General features: G+C 37.6%; 1 protein-coding gene across 10 annotated transcripts in view; it reads right to left on the bottom strand.

The window, feature by feature from the left end:
- The window catches only part of Bnc2 (basonuclin 2), a 403,916-nt gene that overhangs the window by 21,342 nt on the left and 359,549 nt on the right, over positions 1–23,025 (bottom strand). For 7 of the 10 annotated variants that reach the window (XM_035439815.1, XM_035439816.1, XM_035439817.1 and 4 more), the window contains one exon: positions 13,447–13,494. The exons of the other annotated variants lie outside the window; for them this stretch is intronic. In XM_035439815.1, the coding sequence (XP_035295706.1) occupies positions 13,447–13,494 (48 nt within the window). The remainder of the gene's footprint in view (positions 1–13,446; positions 13,495–23,025) is intronic. 10 annotated transcript variants of the gene reach the window in all.

Below are 23,025 nucleotides of genomic sequence, written 5' to 3'. Positions count from 1 at the left end.
GTTTGACGTACATTTAAAGTATATGATATTTCAGGATTTTGTTGAAAGGACAGGAATAGATACCTGAAAAGCAAGCATGCAATGGCTTTAGATAGAAGAAAACATGTAAAAAGTTGTCTCTCAGCATCCTCCTGTGATAGCAAAGGGAATCCATAGAGACTATACATCAGCCATCATCAGACTATGTGCTGTTAAATATACATTAAAAAGCATTTCACACTTTCATTTTTGCTAGTAACTATGATATTTGCCTGGAGGTAGGACTTAAGAATCCTGCAATGTAATGTCAGGCAATCCATTTTAACATGTGCTGAGAGAAATCTATTCAAACAGTTAAATAATCACTATGTGAGTTTTTTTTTTTACGGCATCATTTCTTAGGCCCACCAGGATCAGGGATCTTTATAGCCCTCCGTGCACGACACTTGCTTCATCTCTGACCATCAACTTAAGAAAGCACAAAACCTTCTAGAAAAACAAATGGTGCTGGGGGAGTTGGAGAACTGGTTCAGCTGTAGGAAACTGATTAGCATGTGTGTAGCCTTGGGTTAAACACCAAAACAAACTTAAAATGACAACACACTTATTAGGTACAAAAACAAAAATCCTAGCTTTACACTGGAGCAATCTAATAGACACTGCCTGGAGAGACTGATCAAAGCTAACACCAATGGAGGGAGGCATATTGTCATCTTGTACTCTTAATGGCATATGATGATTGGGAAGGTAGCTCTTATAAACATTTTTTTCTTCAACCCAATTACAAGGAAGGATCAGGAAAACCAAAGTTGAGGGGGCAGTGTATACAATACTGGATAAAACTCTTCAAAGTACAGTAGTTACAGGGCAGGCGGTCAAGATGTGATTGTGTGGTGCTAGGGATATTAGATCAGAAAAGACACATTAGCTGGAAAAGTAGCAAAATGTGCAGAAAGACTCTGGATTTGATAACAGTGTCATAGCGATCTTGATTCCCATATTTCAGCAACTGAGCCATGATTACATAAGATGTTACGCTAGGGAAGAGGGTGAGGATGAAGGAACCTTGACTATTTTTGCAGTGGAAAGTCTATCCTTAGCCTTTGGATATGAACTTCCCCCTGGACCAGTCATGTTCTGAACCATCACAGCTAGTGTGAGTAGATAGCCAGCATTTATCTGAATTACTTCTTTAAAGCAGATTGGAGAGATGTATAGCATCTCTCATATCAGTTTATATAGTCAGCATGTGTGGATGTCCATTCCTATGAAAACTGTCAAAATGCTTTCCCTTTCCCTTATCATATAGAAATAGTTGCCTTTAAGATGAAATGTTCTAAAAAACTCCCTGTTGAAAGTAAAAAACTCCCTGTTGATGCCAAGGGCGGCTAGTAACTTCAGACAATTCTGGAGTGCTACAACAGCTACTAGACAATGGTCACTAATAGTTACTGATGTTCCTCAGAGCCTTGTTTCTGGAATGTGGGGAACAGAAGGAAATTCTGGTGCTGTAGTAATGTAAAAAAAAGTAAATCATGATGTTATATACATGATTTCATTGACAGTATGACACCTGCTCCATGCCACCATAATAGAATCCAGAGAATGGGGAATGTTAAAAAGATATGAAATCAGAAGTGAAGTATACAAAGACAACTTGTGAAGGTTCCAAGATGCCCTCTTGGAGTCCAAGCCTTGAACGCCAAAATTCTGATGCTTCAGTTCACTGACTCCACAGTACTAACTGAACACCATTCTTCTATATACTATAGTTAGGTCAACAGGTAGAATGTTTTTAGAACAAGGCTCTTTCTAGAACTCTGTATGGCCCTCTTCTACACCATTTTTTCTTGCTAACAAATAGCTCTTGTGATTGCTCATTTCTGTTAAGCTGAACTCCATTGTGAGCAGTATATAGTCATGTCTTCTCCAGGTTCTGCCCAGGCATTCTGAACCTAAAACTATAGTTCAACATACATGCACAAGATCACAGCTGAGGGAATTAAATGAGCCACAGAAACCAAAATGAACCATCATCAAAACCACCAACATCATCTCATTCCCCAATCTTTCTTCCCATCTCTCACACATGGCACACAACCATCCTATATGTTTTATTTTTTTTCTCCTGGCTGCCACAATGCCTGCTGCTTCTTCTAAAACCACTGTCTTTTAGAAGTCTGGTAAGACTGAGTAGCTACCTCTGAGAAAACTGAGGGTGTGACATTAAAATTACTTATTTAGGTTAAAAAAAGAGTCTAGGTAAGGAAATCTGAAAATCTCTCTCTCTCTCTCTCTCTCTCTCTCTCTCTCTCTCTCACACACACACACACACACACACACAATCTGTTAAATTAAATGTAAGGTATAACAAGGTATAACAATATCATACCAAAATGTCTGCTAATGAATACACTGAAGAATTGCACAAATTTCTAGAGTTCAATGCCAGGGTATCCTCTGGATCCCACCAATATGAAAGCCTACAGGACTTCTTCCCCAATAAGTTCTCAATCATTTGATCACATTACCTAGTAACTATTACATTTGTAAATGGAAAACCCCTAAAAAAGAAAAATGGATATAAGGAGTCCACAATAAGTTCCTTGCTAAGAACAACTCAGTTTTATGGGACAAGCTGGTTTAAGGGAACAAGAAACCATCAAAGATAATAAATAAAGCATTTATTAAAGAGCTCTATGGCAGAAACACACATTGTTTAGTTCAGTGACTTTTCAGCAAAATGGCTGAAACTAGAATGTTTTATAATCATTTAGATGGACCAGTACCAGTTTGAAGGCTTTGTAAACAATCAAAAACAAAACAAAACAACGAACAACAAAAGTACCAATAAATAAACTCCAAGTAATTTACCACAGCCATTAACCATTTGGAAACCTTTAGGACAATTTGACTACATGCATGAATTTTTCTGAGTAATTTATTTTTATTATACTTAAGTGTTGATTAATGATTGATGAGGGAAAAATCTAGGCTACCTTAATGTTTGAGAAGTAGAGGTGTTCAAATACACTTTATCAAGTGAACAGGAGTCATAAAAATTAGATATTACTATGGAATGAGTACTAGCAAAGCAAAAATCCAGTTTTGTAGGCTTATGAGGATCATGACCACCACTGACAAACCCATAACAGGACAGCAGTCTTATGCATTTATATATTAAGGTCTAGGTATAAAACTGGACTCCTGACTTACTCTCTAGTTGGTAAATCAATTCCTTTAGGCTTTTCTACTTGTAAACAGAGTTCGCTGACTTCCAACCCATTAGATTGGGAAATGATATTTGCAAAATGACAATAATATGATTTCACTGTTCAGTTAAATGTAAGGTATTATTTTAAGCATTAGTTTTCTGGATATACTATTAATTTTAAAAGTTAAGAAACAACAAGTAGTCAAGAATTAAAAATCTGTGTTATCAGGTTCAGAAAAAGTTCAAAACACATAAAATATTAACATTTAACCATCTTGTATGAAAAGACATCCTATTATTTAACCAGAGTTGTCATATTCCTTATAGAAATCTGTCTGTTCTTAAATATCTCTGCAGAGTGTTTGTTTGTTTTTTTTTATGATAGGGATTAAAACCAGTGTATTGAGTAAACTAAGCAAGTGCTCTACATATGAAGTACATGCCCAACCTAGAAAGAGTGATTTTTAAACACTGTTTTTAGCTGTCATGGTTTCAGTGGTTCACACTGACCCTCTCTAGAAGGCCTCTTACAAGACTTGTGGTTTCAAGATAAAGTAGGCTTGCTGGCTAATCTCATTGGGGGAGATGGACAATAGAGAAGGAAAGGCTATAATGAGACAAAAGAGATGTGGTGGAGTTGGGATGGACTACCAAGCAATCTCAAAATCAGAATAAGAATGATCTCACAACTAACCATGTCATAGCTTAGAGGAAAGATAACTCCCTGTGTTTTGTTCATGGAAGACTATGAACAATACCAAATACAGCACATATTGAAAGCATATTCACTCAGCATTATTTAGATTGTTAAGAGGTAAACAATATTGAGGAAGAAACCAGGGAAACAACCAAATTCACTGTGGCCTAAAAAACATCATGGGAAAAATCCAACCAAGGAAGTCAAAGACTTGTAGAATGCAAACTTTAAGACACTAAAGACATTGAAGATACCAGGGATGGAAAGACCTTCCATGTTCATTGATTGGTAGGATAAATATTGTGGAAATGACCATCCTACAAAATGCAATCTACAGAATCATTGCACTCCCCATCAAAATTTCATTGTTATTTTTAAAGAAATTATAATCTTAAAATTCATATGGAAGAACAAAAGGTATGGATAATCAAAGCAATCCCAAACAACACAAAAGTTTCCGGGCTATCACCATTCCTGACTTCAAATTATACTAGAGAGCTGCAGTAGTAAAACCACCATCTTTAGCAATCTGAGAAATGAAAACTAATACTTCTTTGAGATTCCACCTTACCCCAGTCAGAATAGTCAGGATTAAGAAAATAAGACAAGTGCTGGCGAGGACATTGGGAATGGGGAAACCCTTATATACTGTTGGTGGGAATGCAAATTGGTGAAGCCATTGTAGAAATCACTGTGCTTTTGTCCCCAGAAAATTAGAAATAGAGCTTCCATATGACAAATATACCACTCCTAAACAAACCTCAAGAGTCTCTATTCCATACTACAGAGGCATATGCTCATCCATATTAATAGATGCTCTATTCACAATAGGTAGAACATGTTAGGACATGGAAACAGCCTGGACATAGTATCAAAGCAGCATGTAAATTTGTATCTCTCAACTCTTAGATTAGAAATCTGAGAAATTTCTTTGTCAGTTGATGTGTGTGTATGGGGGAGGTAGTAAATGCAGAAATTCACAGCTGGTCAAATATAGAGAATAAGTGACTGCAGAACACAGCCAAAGCTGAAATTCTATTATCATAATCCTTCCAAAATCTCAGGGACCATTGTAGAAGAGGAGATGGAAGGACTGTATGAGTTAAAAGTCAGAGAGGGTTGAGGAAAAAAGTCTTTGGGACATGACAGAATCACTGCACGCATGAACTCATAGCAGCTGTTTTCCTTCACAAGATCAGCACAAGAACAGGGCAATCAACATTCTAGCATGGAGTTGGGGGAGGAACTCGTGAGTCCCTGAGTGAAGAGCAATGCACAGCTAACATCAGTTTTCTTTAATGGTCTGGCTTCTTGTAGGCTGGCCATACTTTAGTGGATGGCTCCACACCAGAAGTGTCTATTTAACACAAATTGGAGTTGATAGGCTACTGAACTTAATAAAATAAACCTGAAATTGGGGAGTGGGTAGGGAGGTGAGAGTAGATCTGGGAGGCATTAAAGGTAGGAGTGGCAATAAATATAATCAAAATACATTTCATGACAGTCTAAAATAACTAATATTTTCAAAGTAAGCACATAATTTAAAGATATTCTCTTTCTACTAATAAAATAGAAAAAAAAGTAGAAATTTTCAATCAAAGTCATAGAAGAATTCCTCTAATGGCTAGCTAAAAACTAAAAATATTTCCTCTTCTATATGTTCAGATTTGTAAATTAAATGAAACCAACTCTAAGGACTCCTGACTACCTACAACACAACTGAAGTTAAGAGATTTATTTTGATTTCTTGTCTAGATTTCCATGGCACACTTTATTAGAAGACTTTATCACAGCTATGTTGACAATTGGTTTTCATGATGAGCTTCCAATGTAGATTTTATGTTTCTTTTCTTTCATGTTAACACAAGAGTAAAGGCAAGAGAAATGGTTCAGATAGAAATTATGGAATTTCAAGCCTGCTTAAGTTTAAATACTCCTTACTCAGGTAAAATTTAACAGTTATTGCTAAGTTAAAATCAATGAGACAAAATGTCACATGTTCTAGATGTTGAAGTCTTAAAAGCTAATAAGTTATGTGATATTTATACAATGGAATACTACTGAGCAATACAAAGTAATACATTTTTAATATACAATGACACAGAGAACTTTGCAAAACATTGTTCATCAGATTCTGAATGGATACACCCTCTCCTGACCCAATGGTATGATGATTCAGAGAAAGTAGGAAATCAGGACTACAGAATGGACCACTGGTTATGGTTACCTAGGACTGAAGATGGGGAGAGGAACTGAGCATCATGGAATTCTTTGAGGTGATGATAATGTTCTCTCATAATATACTCAGAAACTTTGGAGACTTCTGCTTCACAGAGCTAATACCATAGTGAGGTAGGCATGAACTATGTGCACAGACATCACACAGAGACACCGATATTCTTTCCACCTGTTTCCTCTTTTCTTCAAGCTGGCCTTGTCTTTAGAAAGACATGTCTCCGAATACAACTCAGAAACTAGGAAATATAACAATCTGGGTTCATAGCGGGGAATGTGGTGAGTTCATATCATTATCTGAAATGAAACAAATTGGGACATGCCATCAACTTTACAGATGGAAGTAGGTTGGTGTCTTAACTAGGGTTTCTATTGCTAAGATGAAACACCATGACCAAAAGACAAGTTGGGGACAAAAGGGTCTATTTGGCTTAAACTTCACTGATCATCACTGATCATCATCAAAGAAAGTCAGGACAGGGATGCTAACAGGGTAGGAACCTGCAGGCATGAACAGATGCAGAGCTATGAGGGGCGCTGCTTACTGGCTTGTTCTCAGTAGCCTGTTTTCTTATAGAACCCAGGACCACCAGCATAGGGATAGCACCACCCATAATGGGCTGAATCCCCCCCCCATCAATCACTAATTAAGAAAATGCTGCTGGATCTTATGGAGGCATTTTATCAATTGAGGTTCCCTACTTTCAGATAGCTCTAAGTTGTGTCAAGTTGACATAAGACTAGCCATCACAGTTGGACATAGGTAGCTTTAGGTGAGAAAACAGCAGTAGTTTGAGGGTAATAGTCTGTGGAAGAGATGCCTTTAGGCACCACAAACAGCTTGGAAGAAACAGTTTAAACAGTCACAAACTTTCAATATTCTTGCATTCTCCATAAACATGTAAGAAGAAAATACTTCAATGTGAAAATTATCACTCTAAAGCCAAACCTACTTTTTGAGCTCTATTTTAGCCTTAAATCTTTTTGTTTCTGAGACAGGGTTTCTCTGTGTAGCTTTGAAGCCTATTCTGGCACTTGCTCTGGAGACCAGACTGTTCTCAAACTCAGAGAGATCTGCCTGCCTCTGCCTCCCCAGTGCTGGGATTAAAGGCATGCACCACCAACATCCGGCTTAGCCTTAAATCTTAACTGTCCTGGGGACTCTGATACTTCAAAACAATTATACCTCCTTTTAAAAAAATTGTGTATTTGACTTAGCATTTTTAAGTGTTCATGGACCAATGTTTGTATGTGTATGTGCCTATGTGTACGTGTGCATAAGTGAATGTATGTATGTATGTATGTATGTATGTATGTATGTATGCATGCATGCATGCATGCAAACAAAAAGGAAGATAAGGGAAATGCTAACAAAAAATCTGTTTGAATAGATTCTGGGAACTACTTAGGGAAAGTTTTTAAGCAATGTTGTGATAATTTCTGAGAAACACTTGAAATCATGTGGGAAAGGATCTTGGCATGCTCATTTGTTTTAGTAAATTTTACATTTAAACATATTTCTTTCTGGGTACTGCCTAAGAGAGATGTACCACTCGTATACACAACATACATCAGAGCAGTGTGGTTGTGTAAGTAAACAAAACTTAGACTACTTTCTAGTCACACAGAGCTCTTTTATGTGACTGCTTTTCTAGCTTTTGAAGCTAATGTTTCCAGGAGGCCAGCTGTAACAACTGTAATATCTGTAGGCAGAATGAAATATACTCATTCATACCATGACTGCACCAAATGGTTCAAATTAAACCTGACTTTTAAAGAATCAACATTTGTTTTGGGTACTGAAAACCCTACTCAATTTCTATGACTTGGAAATTTGTATTTTGCAGAATTTCTCAGGAACATATTTCACCTTCAAAATGCAATGTTGCCCAACTACATCCTTATTTTTTCCTTGCTTGTCTATAGAAGATATGTCCCTTGAGAAAAAAAAATCAAGGTGGGGCACAGATGGGAAGACAGACATCCAAATAAACCTCAAAAGTGGGTTTTACTTGTCATTATTTGCCCATATGATTATTTTTTTGGAAACAGACATGTTTACCTCATATATGCAAGGCAGTCTTTGTCATGAAAGAAGTGTGTCAACATCAGAACTAGGCATCTGTGGGCTTGCTGGGATTGCAGAAGCTGATACAAAATTGACTACATCCCTACATGAAAAAAAATGGTCTCAAAACATCTTTATATTCCTCTTCCACTCCTACCCCAAAGAATAGTTACGGAAATACACACAAAACATTGTGTGTTTTGAGGTGCTGATAATGTTCTCTCATAATATACTCAGAAACTTTGGAGACTTCTGCTTCACAGAGCTAATACCATAGTGAGGTAGGCATGAACTATGTGCACAGACCTCACACAGAGACACACTCTGTGTGACGCTCTCACAAAACATTGCACCGAAGAATCTTCGGTCAAGATAAGAATCTTACTAGTCCCTGTTAGATGATACACTAACATGAAACCTGTTTTCTACGAATATTTTCTGTATACAAGGACTGACATTTTAAGTGATACATATCACACTCATGTGCATGCATATTCACACGTATGTGAACACAGAAGATGCTGATCTTACTGTTCCAGTTGTATATGAACCTCATTATAAATCAGTCTTAGGTAGCATTCAAGAAGCTTTATCTTCGAGAATGGACATAATGATGTGAGGCATATCATATTACTTGATAAAAACTACACAAAGTATATACTGAAGGATTGCTTCTGCCTGGGTAGTTTAAGGAACATGACCCTTGAATATAGCTCACAGGATAAGGAAGCAGCAACATGATAAATTTATGTTATATTTAGGTACTAGCTACTTACATATTTAAAACATACTATTAGATATAATTTGTTTTTCTAATTCATATCTGAAAATACTTTCTACAGTGAAAAGTTATTTTTTTAAAGAGTGAAAACTCATCAAGTTAAACAATTTACCCTCCACAAATGGTTAACTTTCTACACAAAAACAGCATTATTAAAATTCTAGAGAAACTAGCTTTAAAAGGATAGTCTGATTTTTAAAATATATTGCTTTATTTTGGATTTTAAACCATCATTTAAGCAGGGTATGTAGCTCAGTGGTAGTGCACTTACCTACTATGAAGGAGACTCTGGTTTGATCTCTAACACCAACAGGAAAACACACACACACACACACACACACACACACACACACACACACACACACACACACACACACACACACACACACACACACACACACACACACACACACACACACACACCTGGCAAGAATATGTAATTTGCAGAACACTACCTCCTTTTCTCTCAATAACAACCTGTACACTGTTTTTAGTTTTAGAACTATGATTATGATAGATCACCCTCGTGTTACAGCACAGTAAATCATAGAAGTTCTGAGGCCCAACAGGACTTGGTTAATGTACTCTGGCATTTTAGATTATCCAAATTAGAACCAGTCATATGCATTTTCTGCCTGAGCATTTGTTTGCAAAGAAATAAAGTAGGTGTCTTGCTTTACATATGAAATTCAGAGGAGTGAATTCTAGCAAAATCTAGGATTACATTTCAAAGATTCAAAAGTATTTTTCAAGTTACTTATCATCTAGTCTATTGTAAATCAAACCTGAGAAACTTTGAAAGACACCAGGTGCTTTCATATTTCATAAAAGGAACAACTCAAGTTTGAAATAAAAATATGCCAAAATTTTTAAATTTGGGATTGAGGACTGATTCCAGTGCCTCTTTCAACCACTGAGCTTATGTCCAAGCCTGAAAACCCCGTGTCTCAAGTTAGTAATTCTAGCATATTACCCCTTACTATAAAACTACTCAGGAGTCCTTAACTTTAAGGAAAAAATACCTAATTCTGAACTAGTCTATAGTTAAAATATACTTTGTATCTGAAAGTGGCACATTTTATTATCCATAATAAAACATAGAATTATTCAAATTTAGAGAATAATATAATTAAGAACATGACTGAAGGACACCTAAAAATTAGTCTTGGTTTTTGCAGATGACCAGCCAAGACTACTAATCACCAACATCCTGCTTCAGTTTCTTCCTATGTAAGTAAAGGCCTTACTGACATCAGGTCCAGAACTCCATTATCCTATCATCTGTGTCTAGAATCAAAACATATAATTAATTTGAATTAAAATACTTTAAAAACTGTTATTTTTACTTTTAACCACCTTATTTTCAGAATATGAGTATTTGTAACTGAAGGCATTCCTCTTTTTCTAAGAGTCTTAGATTTTCTAGAATTCTGGATCCTGCTGTCCTCCCTACCTCTTGCTTTGATGATTATGTCTGGGCTGTCTACCTATGATGTAATTAAAGGTTCTGGCTCTTCTGGATTAATTGTGATAGCTGGTCAAATAAATGACCAGTTTAGTGATAACTTTGCTTAAAACTTGGGCAACCACCCCAGTAAGTTCCTATAGGGCTTTGAGACACCTGCCCAACTTACTGCCCTGTAAAGCTTTGAAGGGCTTATGGATATTCTTCAACTTGAAGATAGAATTGTATCTTTTTTGTTAAACCTTAATAAAGCCATATAATTATCTATAGTCCCCAACAGATTGTGTGGTTTTGAAGAGAGCAGCAGTCTCTTATATAAGACCCTTTCCTCAATTAAATTCTTTAGAATGACGGTCACAGGACATCACATGGGCATTGCTGAGAGTCTATGAGGTAAATCATTTATGTTTGGGATAGTAAGATGATGGTTTGAAATCCACAGAGTAAACACTAGAAACAGGAGGAAAGAGAGGGGTTTCCCCACAAATGACCCTATTTTCTTCTCCTCTTGTTCATAAAGATGGAGCTCATGTCCTGTAACAGCGGTAAGTCTGCTGGGTTGGCACTAAACCAGACTTGGCCAGGGCTCTTCTGACAGTCTCTCTCTGAAGTGTGCATTTCTAGCTTTCTTCCCTTTCCACAAAGTCCTGCTCCTGAATTTCCAGGCAGATATTATGTGTCAGCAGGGCTCTGCCCTGTGTGCTTCACGTTTCTAAATAGTCATGCTGGGAATCCTGTGCTTTCCCATAGTAGTTGATGAAGAACAAAAATAGACCCCAAAATGTTTCATTGTGAGGGCTATTTGCATATCAGATAACGCTGTATGCCTCAACCTCATTCAAAGGCACGACCTTTAATTTTTGTTCTATCAGTTTTCTTGACACTGATACAGAGCTTTCAAAGCCTGAATGGATGATTTTAATTCATGTATCACACCTGGAATTGTTCTTTACAACAGAAGCAGACTGCACAACCCAAAGGAACTTTAACATATTCATTAGAATGTGAGAGAGCAGGGCCAAGGACCAAGTGTGTGATTGAACAGAAAGATGTATTGAGAGACTTAACTTTTGTTCTCTGGGCAAAAGAACAGCGGTAGAACACAAAGATTAATTTCCTACTTTAGCATTCATCAGGGAACAACACATTATTACTTGTAACATACACAAGGCTGTTGATGGATACACTCTCCTTCGATTGTTCAAACTAAATGTGCTCCTATGAAAGGCACCCACACATACATGTGTGTATAATTATAAATCCAAATATTCATTAATAGTTTAGATTTCTGTATATCTATACACAAGATATCAGTAGAGACATTAGATATCTTATTTGGCCACAAGAGTGGTGATTTTGGGCTGGTGGTTGACTGAACAAATTTAGACAAAAAAAAAAACAGAAAAATTAAATGATCAATATACATTACCATAGCAGAAAATTCAGAAATTCAAACTAGGGGCTAAGAGGAGGAAGCATGCATTACAGAGTACAAGGTAATAACCGCGTCTGCATGCCTTAATACCCTCTTGTCCCAGCAGTCCTGACTTTCTGAGCAGCCCACTTCTCCACATTAACGGTAGTCATTTGGAGAGCAGCAAACGTGCCATTAGAAGCACTTTTACAAGTGTATATTCATCCACCAATTAGCTTAATGTGGCCGCTTTCTGCATATTTTCTATCCAGGCTTGCACAAATCTTATTAATATTTCCCCCTAGCGCTTTGACAGATTACCTTGTCATTACGCATCCTGGAGCCTTTTAAACAATATGGGTAAACTACTGTTTGTGAGGTTAATGACAATTATCCCCTAATTACTGCATAAGTCACTCAGTCCACTTTATCTCATAGGCAGGGTTCTGCTCTGTGTATCTGCCATTGTGTCACTGTAAATGAATCTTGTATTGCTATGTTTATCTGCCATTGCCTTGTAAATTATACTGACAGAAGAATGAACAAATTACTGCATGTCATCACTTAAATACTACTTCTGAAATTAAAATAAAAAAAGCCTCAGCACAGAGCTTGGATTTTAGCAGATCACAATTAGTAAAAACATATTTAATGTTTTATGTTACATTTCAAGCCTGAGAGCTTGAAATTTAGTGGTGGAGTCACAACAATGAGACTGGGGTGAGTAGAAGGTGAAAAGCAATGGGGATTTTCAAAAAGAGTGGAGGAGGAGGAGAATGAAATAATGATGCTAGCCTGACCTCCTGAATGCATTTCCTATTACTTTAATAGTTGATACGGCATTCTGGAAGTATTTTCCAAGGTTTATCAATTTTAAATCAAATTAAATGGGTTAGGGATAAGCCATACTCTTCAGCTGGGATCATTTTTTTCGGTTACTTATAACTACTCCAGACACAAAACACAGAATCTATGTAATTGAGAACAGATAATGTAATAAAGGCCACAGGCTAAGCCAATTTCATTGATGCATTTTTAAACATTATTAAACAGGTTCAGAAACACTGTTTCCAAACTTGCATTTGAAATTGTTTAACAATGTTTACATCAGTGAAATTAGTTTAGTCCATTGTTGTACTACAGTGACTACATCTGTGCTGATAAAATTTACAGAGAAAATAAGGGCCACATAAGACTTTTTTAAAAAATAATGGAGAATGGGTCAATTGCAAATGATGTACAAAGAAGATTTTGTTTTTTTACCTGACATTGAAGATTTTGCAGACTTTCTGGTAAATAAATGTCTGCATGAGAATGGGCAGACCCATTTAGCTTCTTGAGATGACCACCATTCAATATTTAAACCTCTCTGAAATGGAAGACATTAAAAATGTCTCCATTTAATGACACTAGGGTGGCTGATAACTGGCAAGCATAAGAAACAGGGCCACTGTGATCTGAAGTCTATCTTTCAACCCTCAATTAGCCGGGCGTGTAGAAAGCTTGCATGAAATTGCCTTGTGACAGCAGTGGTTTGTAAGGAGGGGCTCCCAGCACAGACGATAAAGCTGTCTGATGGCAGCATGTACTCACAAACACAGCTCCTCTTGGTGCCCTTGATGAACAGGCTGGAAGAAAACGCTGCAGCAAAAGCAAAGGGAAACATGAAAGCCAGGCTTGACAGGTCTAGCTTGGGGGCTGCTGGATTCTAAGTACAACCCCTAGGGCTCCAACCCCATAGACTGATTTGTCTGTATGGTGTTTAGGCAATGCAGCTTCAGCCAAGCAGGAGCTGCAGGCCAAGATGGAAATACTATACAAGGCTCCTGCTTCTTGAGTCTTTTTTAAGTTAGAAGGAATAGGCTCCAGGTTAAGATTGACATCACTATGACACTAATAAGAATTTTAAAACCTTTCCCTGTTTAAAAATACTAATTAAGTCTATTTATGGATAATATAACTTGGGAAAGCGGCTTTACCTGTGCTAATGGTATATGCAACTGCTTACCTTTATGTTTGGTGTATAAAGGACATAATCAGACAGATAACATATTTTAATGAGTTTGTGAAATCAGTGCTGTTTAGACAAAGATAAGTATGAATACTGAAAGACACTGTAAGCTAACATGTGAAAACAGCCATGAAGGGAACAGATAGTATTTCCTTCCTTGCTTTAACCATCTCTTTACATGTTTATCAGTGCACGTAAGTGGCATCACATTTCCAAACTTTGAGACTAGGAATGCTTCACTCTAACAAACCTTTAGAGCAGTGGTTCTCAACCCCCAAAAGACGATTGAAAAACACAGATATTTACATTATGATTCATAACAGCAAAATTACAGTTATGAAATAGCAATGAAAATAATTTTATGTTTGGGGGTTACCACAACATGAGGAACTGTATTATATGGGTGCAGTGTTAGGGAGGCTGGGAACCTTTAGAGGCTTCCTATTATAGAAAGAATGCGTCATATCTGGCATTTGAAGGCTCCTCAATACAGATATGACCTACTGTTCACACATCAACTCTTGGTGAGACCTCTGAAACTCCAAGTCAAGAGCTACTTGTTATTCGTGTGAAAACTACCAAACTGTCCTGGCTTCTCAAGGCCTCTACTTTCCCTCACCATTCTCTTCCATCTAGGCTCAGCTGAAGCAAAACTAGAAGATGTCTGATGCTCCCTTCCTCCTTGCCAATCTCAGAAACAATTACCTGTCCTCAGTGATTGACGTGTACTTTCATGTCATGTATGCGTCTGTACCACAAGCTTACAGCCCTTTCTATCCCCACTGCTGAGGTGAATCGATGGTGAATGGATTTATTAGTACTGTGCATGCAGTGGTTGAGAGGCAGCTCAAGATCATGTAGTGTACAATGTTTTTCAGATGAGCAGTTTTACCTGCTTAAAGTCAGCAGGCTGAAGTATGACTGGATGACTTGGGTTGCTTCAGTGTTTTCCCCACAGTATGGTCTTTTTCTCCTAGTCAGTGGTTCTCCACTCAGGGAAGACAGACTTTACTCCATCCCATTGCCACACCCAGGGTTAAGTGAATTCTAATTGGTGTGATGCTCTCCAACCTCTTATCTGAACTACTCAAAAGGCAATTCCCCATGGACAGAACTCTCTTGACTATGCAGAAGGCCTCCAGCTGAAATGTCAGGTCATTTCCCCTGGGTCTGCTTAGGCAAAGGAGGCAGCCTCCTGACTATTGCTATAGGGACAGGGAAAGGTTAAGAATGATAGTTTGAACAAATACTATATAGTTAAACTTAATCCTCACCTTTTCTCCCTGTAAGTACCAGCAAATTTCTTAGGAAATGTTTTTGCTAATGATGCTACATTCACATTGGACATTTTCTTCAATGAAAGTAAGTCCTACTGTATAAACAACAAGAAAGCAAAGTGTGGCTGGTGTCTGTAACTGTGGAGTGGATAGATGTAAAACAGCAGTTAATATTATACATAGAAATAATGAAACACTGCAATGACAAATATTTCTATATTAGGATTTCCCCTCCATTTAATCTCCTTCCAATAACATTTTATCAATTCCTAAATTCCCTTCTAGTCTTCTCATGTTATTTCTCATTTATGACCTATATCTACTCTAACTATTTTATGAAGAAAACTACAATTCTGGGTGTTTCTTTTGAGATTTGGCCTGTAGATCAATAAAACTAACACCCTTGGGCTAGGGTGTAGATCAGGCAATGTTATGCTTGCTTAGAAGCTGCTAGGCTTCCTCTCCAGCACCCTCCCTCCACCTGAATTACAATATAACCAGTTCAAAAGAACTAGTGTCTGATGGGGGAGGGATTGTGAAACAAAGAAACAATATCTAATATAAAACACATACAAGTGACAGAGTGTGTTTCTTGCTAACACTTTAATTTTAGGCTAAAGGGCTTTATTAATATGGTCCCTATGCCTTAGTTTCTTCATATATGGAGTGAGATTTGAAAAAATTAGTTACTGCCGGAGCAATTAAAACAAGTTAAAAAAAACTATTAGCATTACCTAGTATGACTGTGCTCTGACACTAAGACAGGGAAAAGTATCTTGCACATATGTTTTGTGTTATTTGTATCAGCTTGAGATCCTGCTACTCATCTGAATGATAAAAGGTTGGGCAAGTCATTTAAAGTCATAGAGGCAATAATCTTTGGAATTACTGTTCAAATCAGCTTGAAATGAAGAGTCTTCCACCTCTATACCCCACTTGACCCATCATTAGTTTCCTTGCCTGCTTGGTCCCTTCCCCATTCCTATCTGAATTCCAGGACTGAAGCATTAGCTTACTTAATGGGTAATCCAGTGTCTGTTCATATATCTGCTTCTTTCACTTGTCATTTACACGTATTCTTACAAGTTTATTAATGGCCCATCTTATTTTCTGATTTGGTGGATTTAAGTTTCTAATATACTCCTCTCATCCATTTACAGGATGCCAAGTTGATTTTTCCCACACCTCTGTTCATGTTGCAATCCTTCCAAAGTAAACTTTCATAGCTCTAGTTTGTTGTAAGATTTCAGCATAAAGTATTTAATGTTGGCATTCAAGAACTGTTTCAAGCTTCCTCTAAGTCTTACTTCACATAGGCACACTGACATCCAGGACTGGACAACCTGACTTTCACAGAGCATTGTGTGATGTCTCTACAGCATCTTTCTATTTATATTGTTCCTTCTACCTGCAACACTTTCTCATGTGTGGACTCACAGTGGACTCATGACTGTACAAAGGTCCACCTCTCAAGAGTTAACTGTACTGACGCTTGAAATAGTGCTTAAAAATTCTGTTCTTTTCCTTGAAGTTTTTGGTATAATCTGTTTTCTATCTACATACTGTGCTGCATGTAATCTGGGATGACTCTTTACATTGTAGCCAATCCCTTGAGTATCAGAATTCTGCAACCCTCATCTTCCTATCCCATGTTCTTCAAGTGTCATCTCATCTACTTTTGAAATGCAGTTCTTAAATGTAATTCGTTTGTTGTAAACTAACAACTAGTAGTTCCTGTAAGCCCAGCCATTTTCTTTAGAGATGCTTACAAAAACAAACAGAAAGCAGCCACTGTGAGTCAGAGGCAGGTTTTCTAGTGTGTGATCAGTCACATTTGCAATTGCAGACGCTCAGACATTTCATGCCACTCACTTCAGAAAATAACAAATAAGGATTTTCTGACACAAGCAGTAATTCATTTTTCTGGAAACAGTTTTTAATATCTTGGTTAGCCTTTGTTCCTGAATTCATTTTGTATAGGATTTTTCCTAAGTTTAGGAGCAAATACTACAATTTCCTAAACTGTGAAAATAAATAACAAAACCGAAAGAGAGTGCTCATTATAGGAGAATATGCTAGATGAAAAATTTAGAGAAATGTAGTAAACATTAAGGAGTTTCAAAATGCAAATATAGGAATAGAAATATTCATTTTAAAAACTGACAGACTAGAAGCACTTTCCATGATAGGTAAAACTGAATTACTGGATGGTCAAACTGAATATTAGAACATTAAGGTAACATTAAGAACAGTAATTCATCAAGTTCTGAATAGAATTTGAGGTGAATTACTTTCAGCAATGAGGGGGACAGATAATTCTTTTATGAAATATTTGATAAAAATAAAGTGACAAAGAGAAAATAGATATGAAGGTATATGGAAATATACCAGAGTATTTAATTATGACTGTATCTGTTCAATTACTATTATGGAACTCTGGTCCTCTTCTAAAAATAAAAGGTACAGAATAGGGAAAAAGATGTTAGGTCTCAAAGATGATTATCTTCAACTGTATTGTGGATCTTGACCATATTTACCCATATACCCTTTCTCCCCACCCCAGCTAGTCTTCATAGCCCTCAATTTCTTCTCTACTTTCATGTCTGTCATATATATGTATGTCATTATGAATATGACTTATTTTGCTTAATATGATGACCTTCAGTTGTATTTACATAATTTTTATGTAAAAGAATATATTTTACTCTTTTTCATGCAGAATTAAAATTCCATTATATATTCCATAGTAACTAATTATGCTTCTTTGGATTTTCCTGAGACATTGTCTCATTCTAGCCCAAGCTAGCCTGACTGATTATGCATTAAAGGCTAGTCTTGAACATAGTTTTGTAGACTCTCCATCCCCTATTAATTAATGTATACGTTTTAGTCTCTGAAGTGCTGGCATTGTAGGTATGAGCCAAAATGCCCATTTCCAAAATTTACTATGAATAATTGTCCAAATTTCAGCTCATAAAGAATGTAGACATTTTCTTTTTGCTTATTAAAGAATTACCTATTAAGGTAGGAGACAAAATTTTTGCCACTCAACCTGCCTTCTCTTTTGGTCTTTTTTAATGGAGTGAAACTAGACATTACCTAAAATCCACATGCTATTGATTTTCCTCTTTCAAGACAAGCATGTCACATTCCCAGAACACAAAAGCCAAGTGTATGTGAGGCAAACTGTAGACAAATGAACAGTGCCGGGTCAGAAGTGGCAGGTGCAGCTGAGCACAGCCAACAGTGGCCACTACTGAATCTAGTTTCTGCCTTTTCCTTTCTGCCCAAATGCTCTCCTGGATGCTAATTTTCAGCCATACTTCTGTATCTGTTTCTTCTCATTTCAAATGGAGATAAATGCTCTGACAAATTCCTGAGGTATAATAAAGATGGGAATATTCTATATAAACATACAAAGATTTGAATAAGGAATGAACAATAAAGTATTTTAACTTTAATTTCAGGTGATCGGTATTATTTTAAATTATTCAAAAGTGAGGTGACTGACATTCTAAGCCATCACTGAGAAGACCTCTGATTAACACTGACTTCTGAATATGATAAAAAGAGGGCATCAGGGAGAAGTTGATTCACGTGTAGGACAGGGAGAGAGATAAGAGGTGGAAGAAGGGAGGGAGAAAGGAAAGGAGGGAAAGAAAGCAGGAAGGAATACAGTGAGTTTATATCAGGTTTTCCTAAGTTTCTTTCAGGTCTGAAGAGCATAGAGAATAAACTGATTCACAGTGATATCGGAATGAGTAAGTACCCACCAAATTTTATTATGTTCTAAACATATTTATCAATGAAACCCAACACTTGAAAAGTGCTTAGGATATAGATGAGAAAATACAGGATGTTGGGAGGTACCTGTAAGGAGAACCTCAGGCATACCTTTAGACTTCTTGACAATTTTTCTGGAATCAAATATTTCAAGCTGGATTTCAGCTACTGTTGGGACAGGGCAGAGTCCCAAAGATCCATCCTAATGTTTAGAAGGCTTTCAAGACTTAGCATACAGTCATACTCAGAGCAATGATGTACTATAATGTAAGGCTATTAAGCCAAATTAGCAAAGGAAATATATGCATGTGGCAAGGACCAGTGGAAAGAAGACACACAGTGGGGGTCATCTTCACAGGAGATACACATTCCTCTGACATTCAACTATGACCATGTGTTTGAGGTGCTGTCTATAAAAGGTGTTCAATGGCAACTCAGAGACTATGGTTTTTCGTTGATGGCGGTCATGTAAGTCCCTTTGTTTAGTGTGGACTAAAATTCTAGATTCCCAGAGGAAATACATGTGTTCAGGAAGGATATGTTTTTCTTTTGAAGTTTAGGAGCATTAGTTAGAAAATGCTGTAAGCACTCCCAAACCCGAGTTACTTGCAAGGTTAGCCAAGCACTGATGTGGTGAGCCTGTATTCTAAGGATGACAATTTTTAGCTGCTGTGGCAATGCTTTTTAATCGCCTACCCCTTGTTGTTTCACACCCTCACCACTGTTTCAGCTATATACCTCCAAAGCCCCACAGTACAACATTAGATTCTGTAATGGTCATTCTAGAAGGCTCAAGGTTAACCTTACTACTAGATTCAGGAAAGGAAGCATAGGAGACAGAAGGGGAAATACCAGTTTTCAGCATGGGGATGTACTACTTTTATGGTGCCCTCTGAGTTATCATCTTAGGTTAAGATAAAGTAAAGATTAAGGAATCCTTAAATCTGTACCTGAGATAAAACACATATTATCAGTATAAATTGTGCACTAATACATCCACCAGATTAAAGCTCTTAAATGCACAGAGGCCAAGGCTAGCTTCATTTCCTTCAGAAACATCATTCAAAGGAGTATTTAATATGTCAAATGTTATTTATTAGGAGATGAAACTAGTCATTCTTCAAAAGCAGCTTTTGTGGTCCCTTCCATATTCACTTGTAATAACAAAACCCAATAATGGTATGTTCACAAATCTCTTGCTTTTGATTTGTATTTACATGGATTGGAGAATCTTTATAGTTGTTTGAGACTAGTCTGCCAACTCTTGCCCTACAAGTATTATGGTGCCATTTATTTATGGCGATCTCCTGGAATTACAGGATGATTTAGGATAAAGTAATCAACAAATTATTTTGTTTTAAAAGTCAATCTACTAACTATATGTAAACTACATAAAAGTCTTGGCTCAAGTCAACATTTTCATAAGGCAAGGCAGAAGTAAACCTTCAGACCTAACTAAGGGGTTATCATAAATTAGTATGATGGAGAAAAAGAGAAGAGCTTGGTTAGAGTCGAAAGTAACAGCTACTATTTATGAGCACCCACTATCAGACAGTCACCATGGGAAACGACACTTCACAGGCATTAGCTTGTTTAATTATGCCATCACTCAGTGCAATACGAAGGTTACAAACTGTATTTTAGCATCAGCATGCAGGGAAAGGAGAACAAAGAGCAGATACACACACGGTCCTTCAGTTTAGGGTCCTGGTTTTACAAAGTGCAGCCCTTGCTGTGGAGAGGCGTGGACAAAATGTGCCCTTTCTCTGTCACGTGGGTGAGGCAGGTGCAGAAACTTGTCAGTCTTCTATAAATAATGCCAGTTATCGAGATAACAACCCTTATTTAAGTTAAAAGTAAATCAGAATTAAATGGAGAATCCCTGTTCCTGTCTCTAAGTGCCTCGTGTCCTCATGTAGCTAGAGGAGAATGGAGAGAAAGTAATGCTCACAATCCCTGAGACGCACGTACTTTATAAACAATGTTTTAGGAGTTTCCAGGACACAGGTGCTGCCTTTGTTTTTGGCGTCTGTAGGGTAAAGCACTCTGAAAAGGATTTTACTGACAGTAGGAGGCTTGATTTGAGACCTCTGAGCAATATAAAACATGGTGATCTTTCATTCCTCCTGCCCCAAGCTGAGTAGACAGAACACCTCTTTGTAAAGTCCCTTTTCTGTGAACATTACAATTCTCTGCAGAAACACAGGCAAAGCACAGCAGGAGAACGAGGACCTGAAACCTGGGCCTGAGGCATCCACGTAGTAGCAACAAGAAAACAGCATGAAAACAGCAGCTGTGCTGACACACACAGTGCGGACAGGTTAGTATTCACAACTTGTACTGTGGACAACAAAGACATCCCAATTAATCAAAAGTCAGTCAAGCACAAAACTATGGCTTATGTGCTATATCAGCAAGTGACACAAACAACCAAGGCAGATGCATATATGTTGTTATTGTTAATGTATTTTCCCATACATAAAGCACAGACTGCACCAACTTCCTATGGCTATAGCTTCTAGCCATGTTATGCCTTTCTGACAGGTCTTTGAGAAAGAATATAAAAAGAATTGGCATGAAAGTGCATGTGTGCACAGCTACATACAAACTCATAGACATTTATACTTAAGATGTATGGGTAGTTATATCGTCTCAACTGCTTCCAGTTAAATATTGCTGTTTGTCTTCAGAAACATCTTAAAACAGATATTTTTAAGCAAACTTTAAAGTATGCAATAAATATTTTATTGATGTTGATAATGTGTCAAAAAAACTAACTCCAAAAGAATGGCACAGAAAAGTCACGGCTAACCAGCAGCTGCAGAGGAACACTCAAGCACCAGTGGTGAAGAAGCAATGATGGGAGAAGGGATAGGCTTCTAACAACGCTCAAGTCTCCCTCTGTGGGAGCACAGATAGGCAGCCTGTGTGGAAAACCCCATCAAAACAAAACACAAACAGTGTGGGGTAGGGAGGCTCCTGCTGGCTTCAATACGGATTCTCTCATCGACTAGCTGTATGGCCACTCTGAGCTTCAGTCTCCCAGCTGTGAAGAAAAGATAGAAACGCCTCACTTTGGGGATTATTGTTAGGACTGAGTTAAATGACAAATGCTGACCAAAGGCCTCACAGAGTGTTATGCACACGGTGGACACTGGGTATCTGTTTGGTGGTGCAAATAGGATTAACAAAATCTTGACCCCCGCATCTAGAAATGTTACTATGAATTAACGATCATTTTGAGATTGCCTCGGATACATGTAATACATGCATAGCAGAGATTCCCCGTCATAAGTGATAGGATACATTTCTGAATATTTATATGTAAATTCCACTCATTTGAGTCAGCAGGGATATGTCTTTTAAAAACTTAAGACATAACCTATTGATCTACCTGTTGATGCATGTGTGTCTGCAAGGACAAGAACATACATGTATGGCACAGAAACCAGGTACTCCAATACAAGTATGCCAGGAATTTGCTTCTGCTTCCCTGGGAGACATGTAGGAGCTTCCTTCAGAGAGCAGAAAAGCCACTGGAATGAGGATTTATGGTGTGATTAGGACCAAATATCACAGAAATGAAGCCACCATACTGGTAATTCTGTAAATATTTTATTAATCCTGTAAGAGCCTCCTAAGTGAGGCCTCACAGATACTTAGATTCACAGTCTGCTATGAACAAATGGTTCAAGCCACAGCCCGCATGCCAATGACCCAGGACTGCCTGGTTAACACAGGAGGTTTCAAATGTCCCAGACTCAGGACAGCTCACTCCAGTAACTTAAGGTTACAGAAGTGCAAGAGGCAGTGATGTCAGCCACGTGGTTTTACACGCCTGCTTTATCAGTGGCTCTCACCTTATTGGGAACTATTCAGATAAGAGGTTTCTTTTGTATCCTCACCTGCTGCCTGCTGCTGAGCTCCATTCACTTACCTCTTCTGTGCCTGCAGTTGGAGAATTCTGCTGATGTCCTCCTCCCAGGCACAAAAGCAAAGAGAAGCTTGTTTCTGCTTCCCAACAAGTAATTTCTTTAATGCCTGTGCTTGATTTCATTCACACACCTCCAGTTGTAGACACACAGTTAACAAGACAAACTC

The sequence above is a fragment of the Cricetulus griseus genome, chromosome 2, assembly GCF_003668045.3.
Source record: "Cricetulus griseus strain 17A/GY chromosome 2, alternate assembly CriGri-PICRH-1.0, whole genome shotgun sequence".
Taxonomy (NCBI): Eukaryota; Metazoa; Chordata; class Mammalia; order Rodentia; family Cricetidae; genus Cricetulus; species Cricetulus griseus.
The sequence above is the reverse complement of the archived record's forward strand: the minus strand, read 5'-3'. Positions and strand labels throughout refer to the sequence as shown.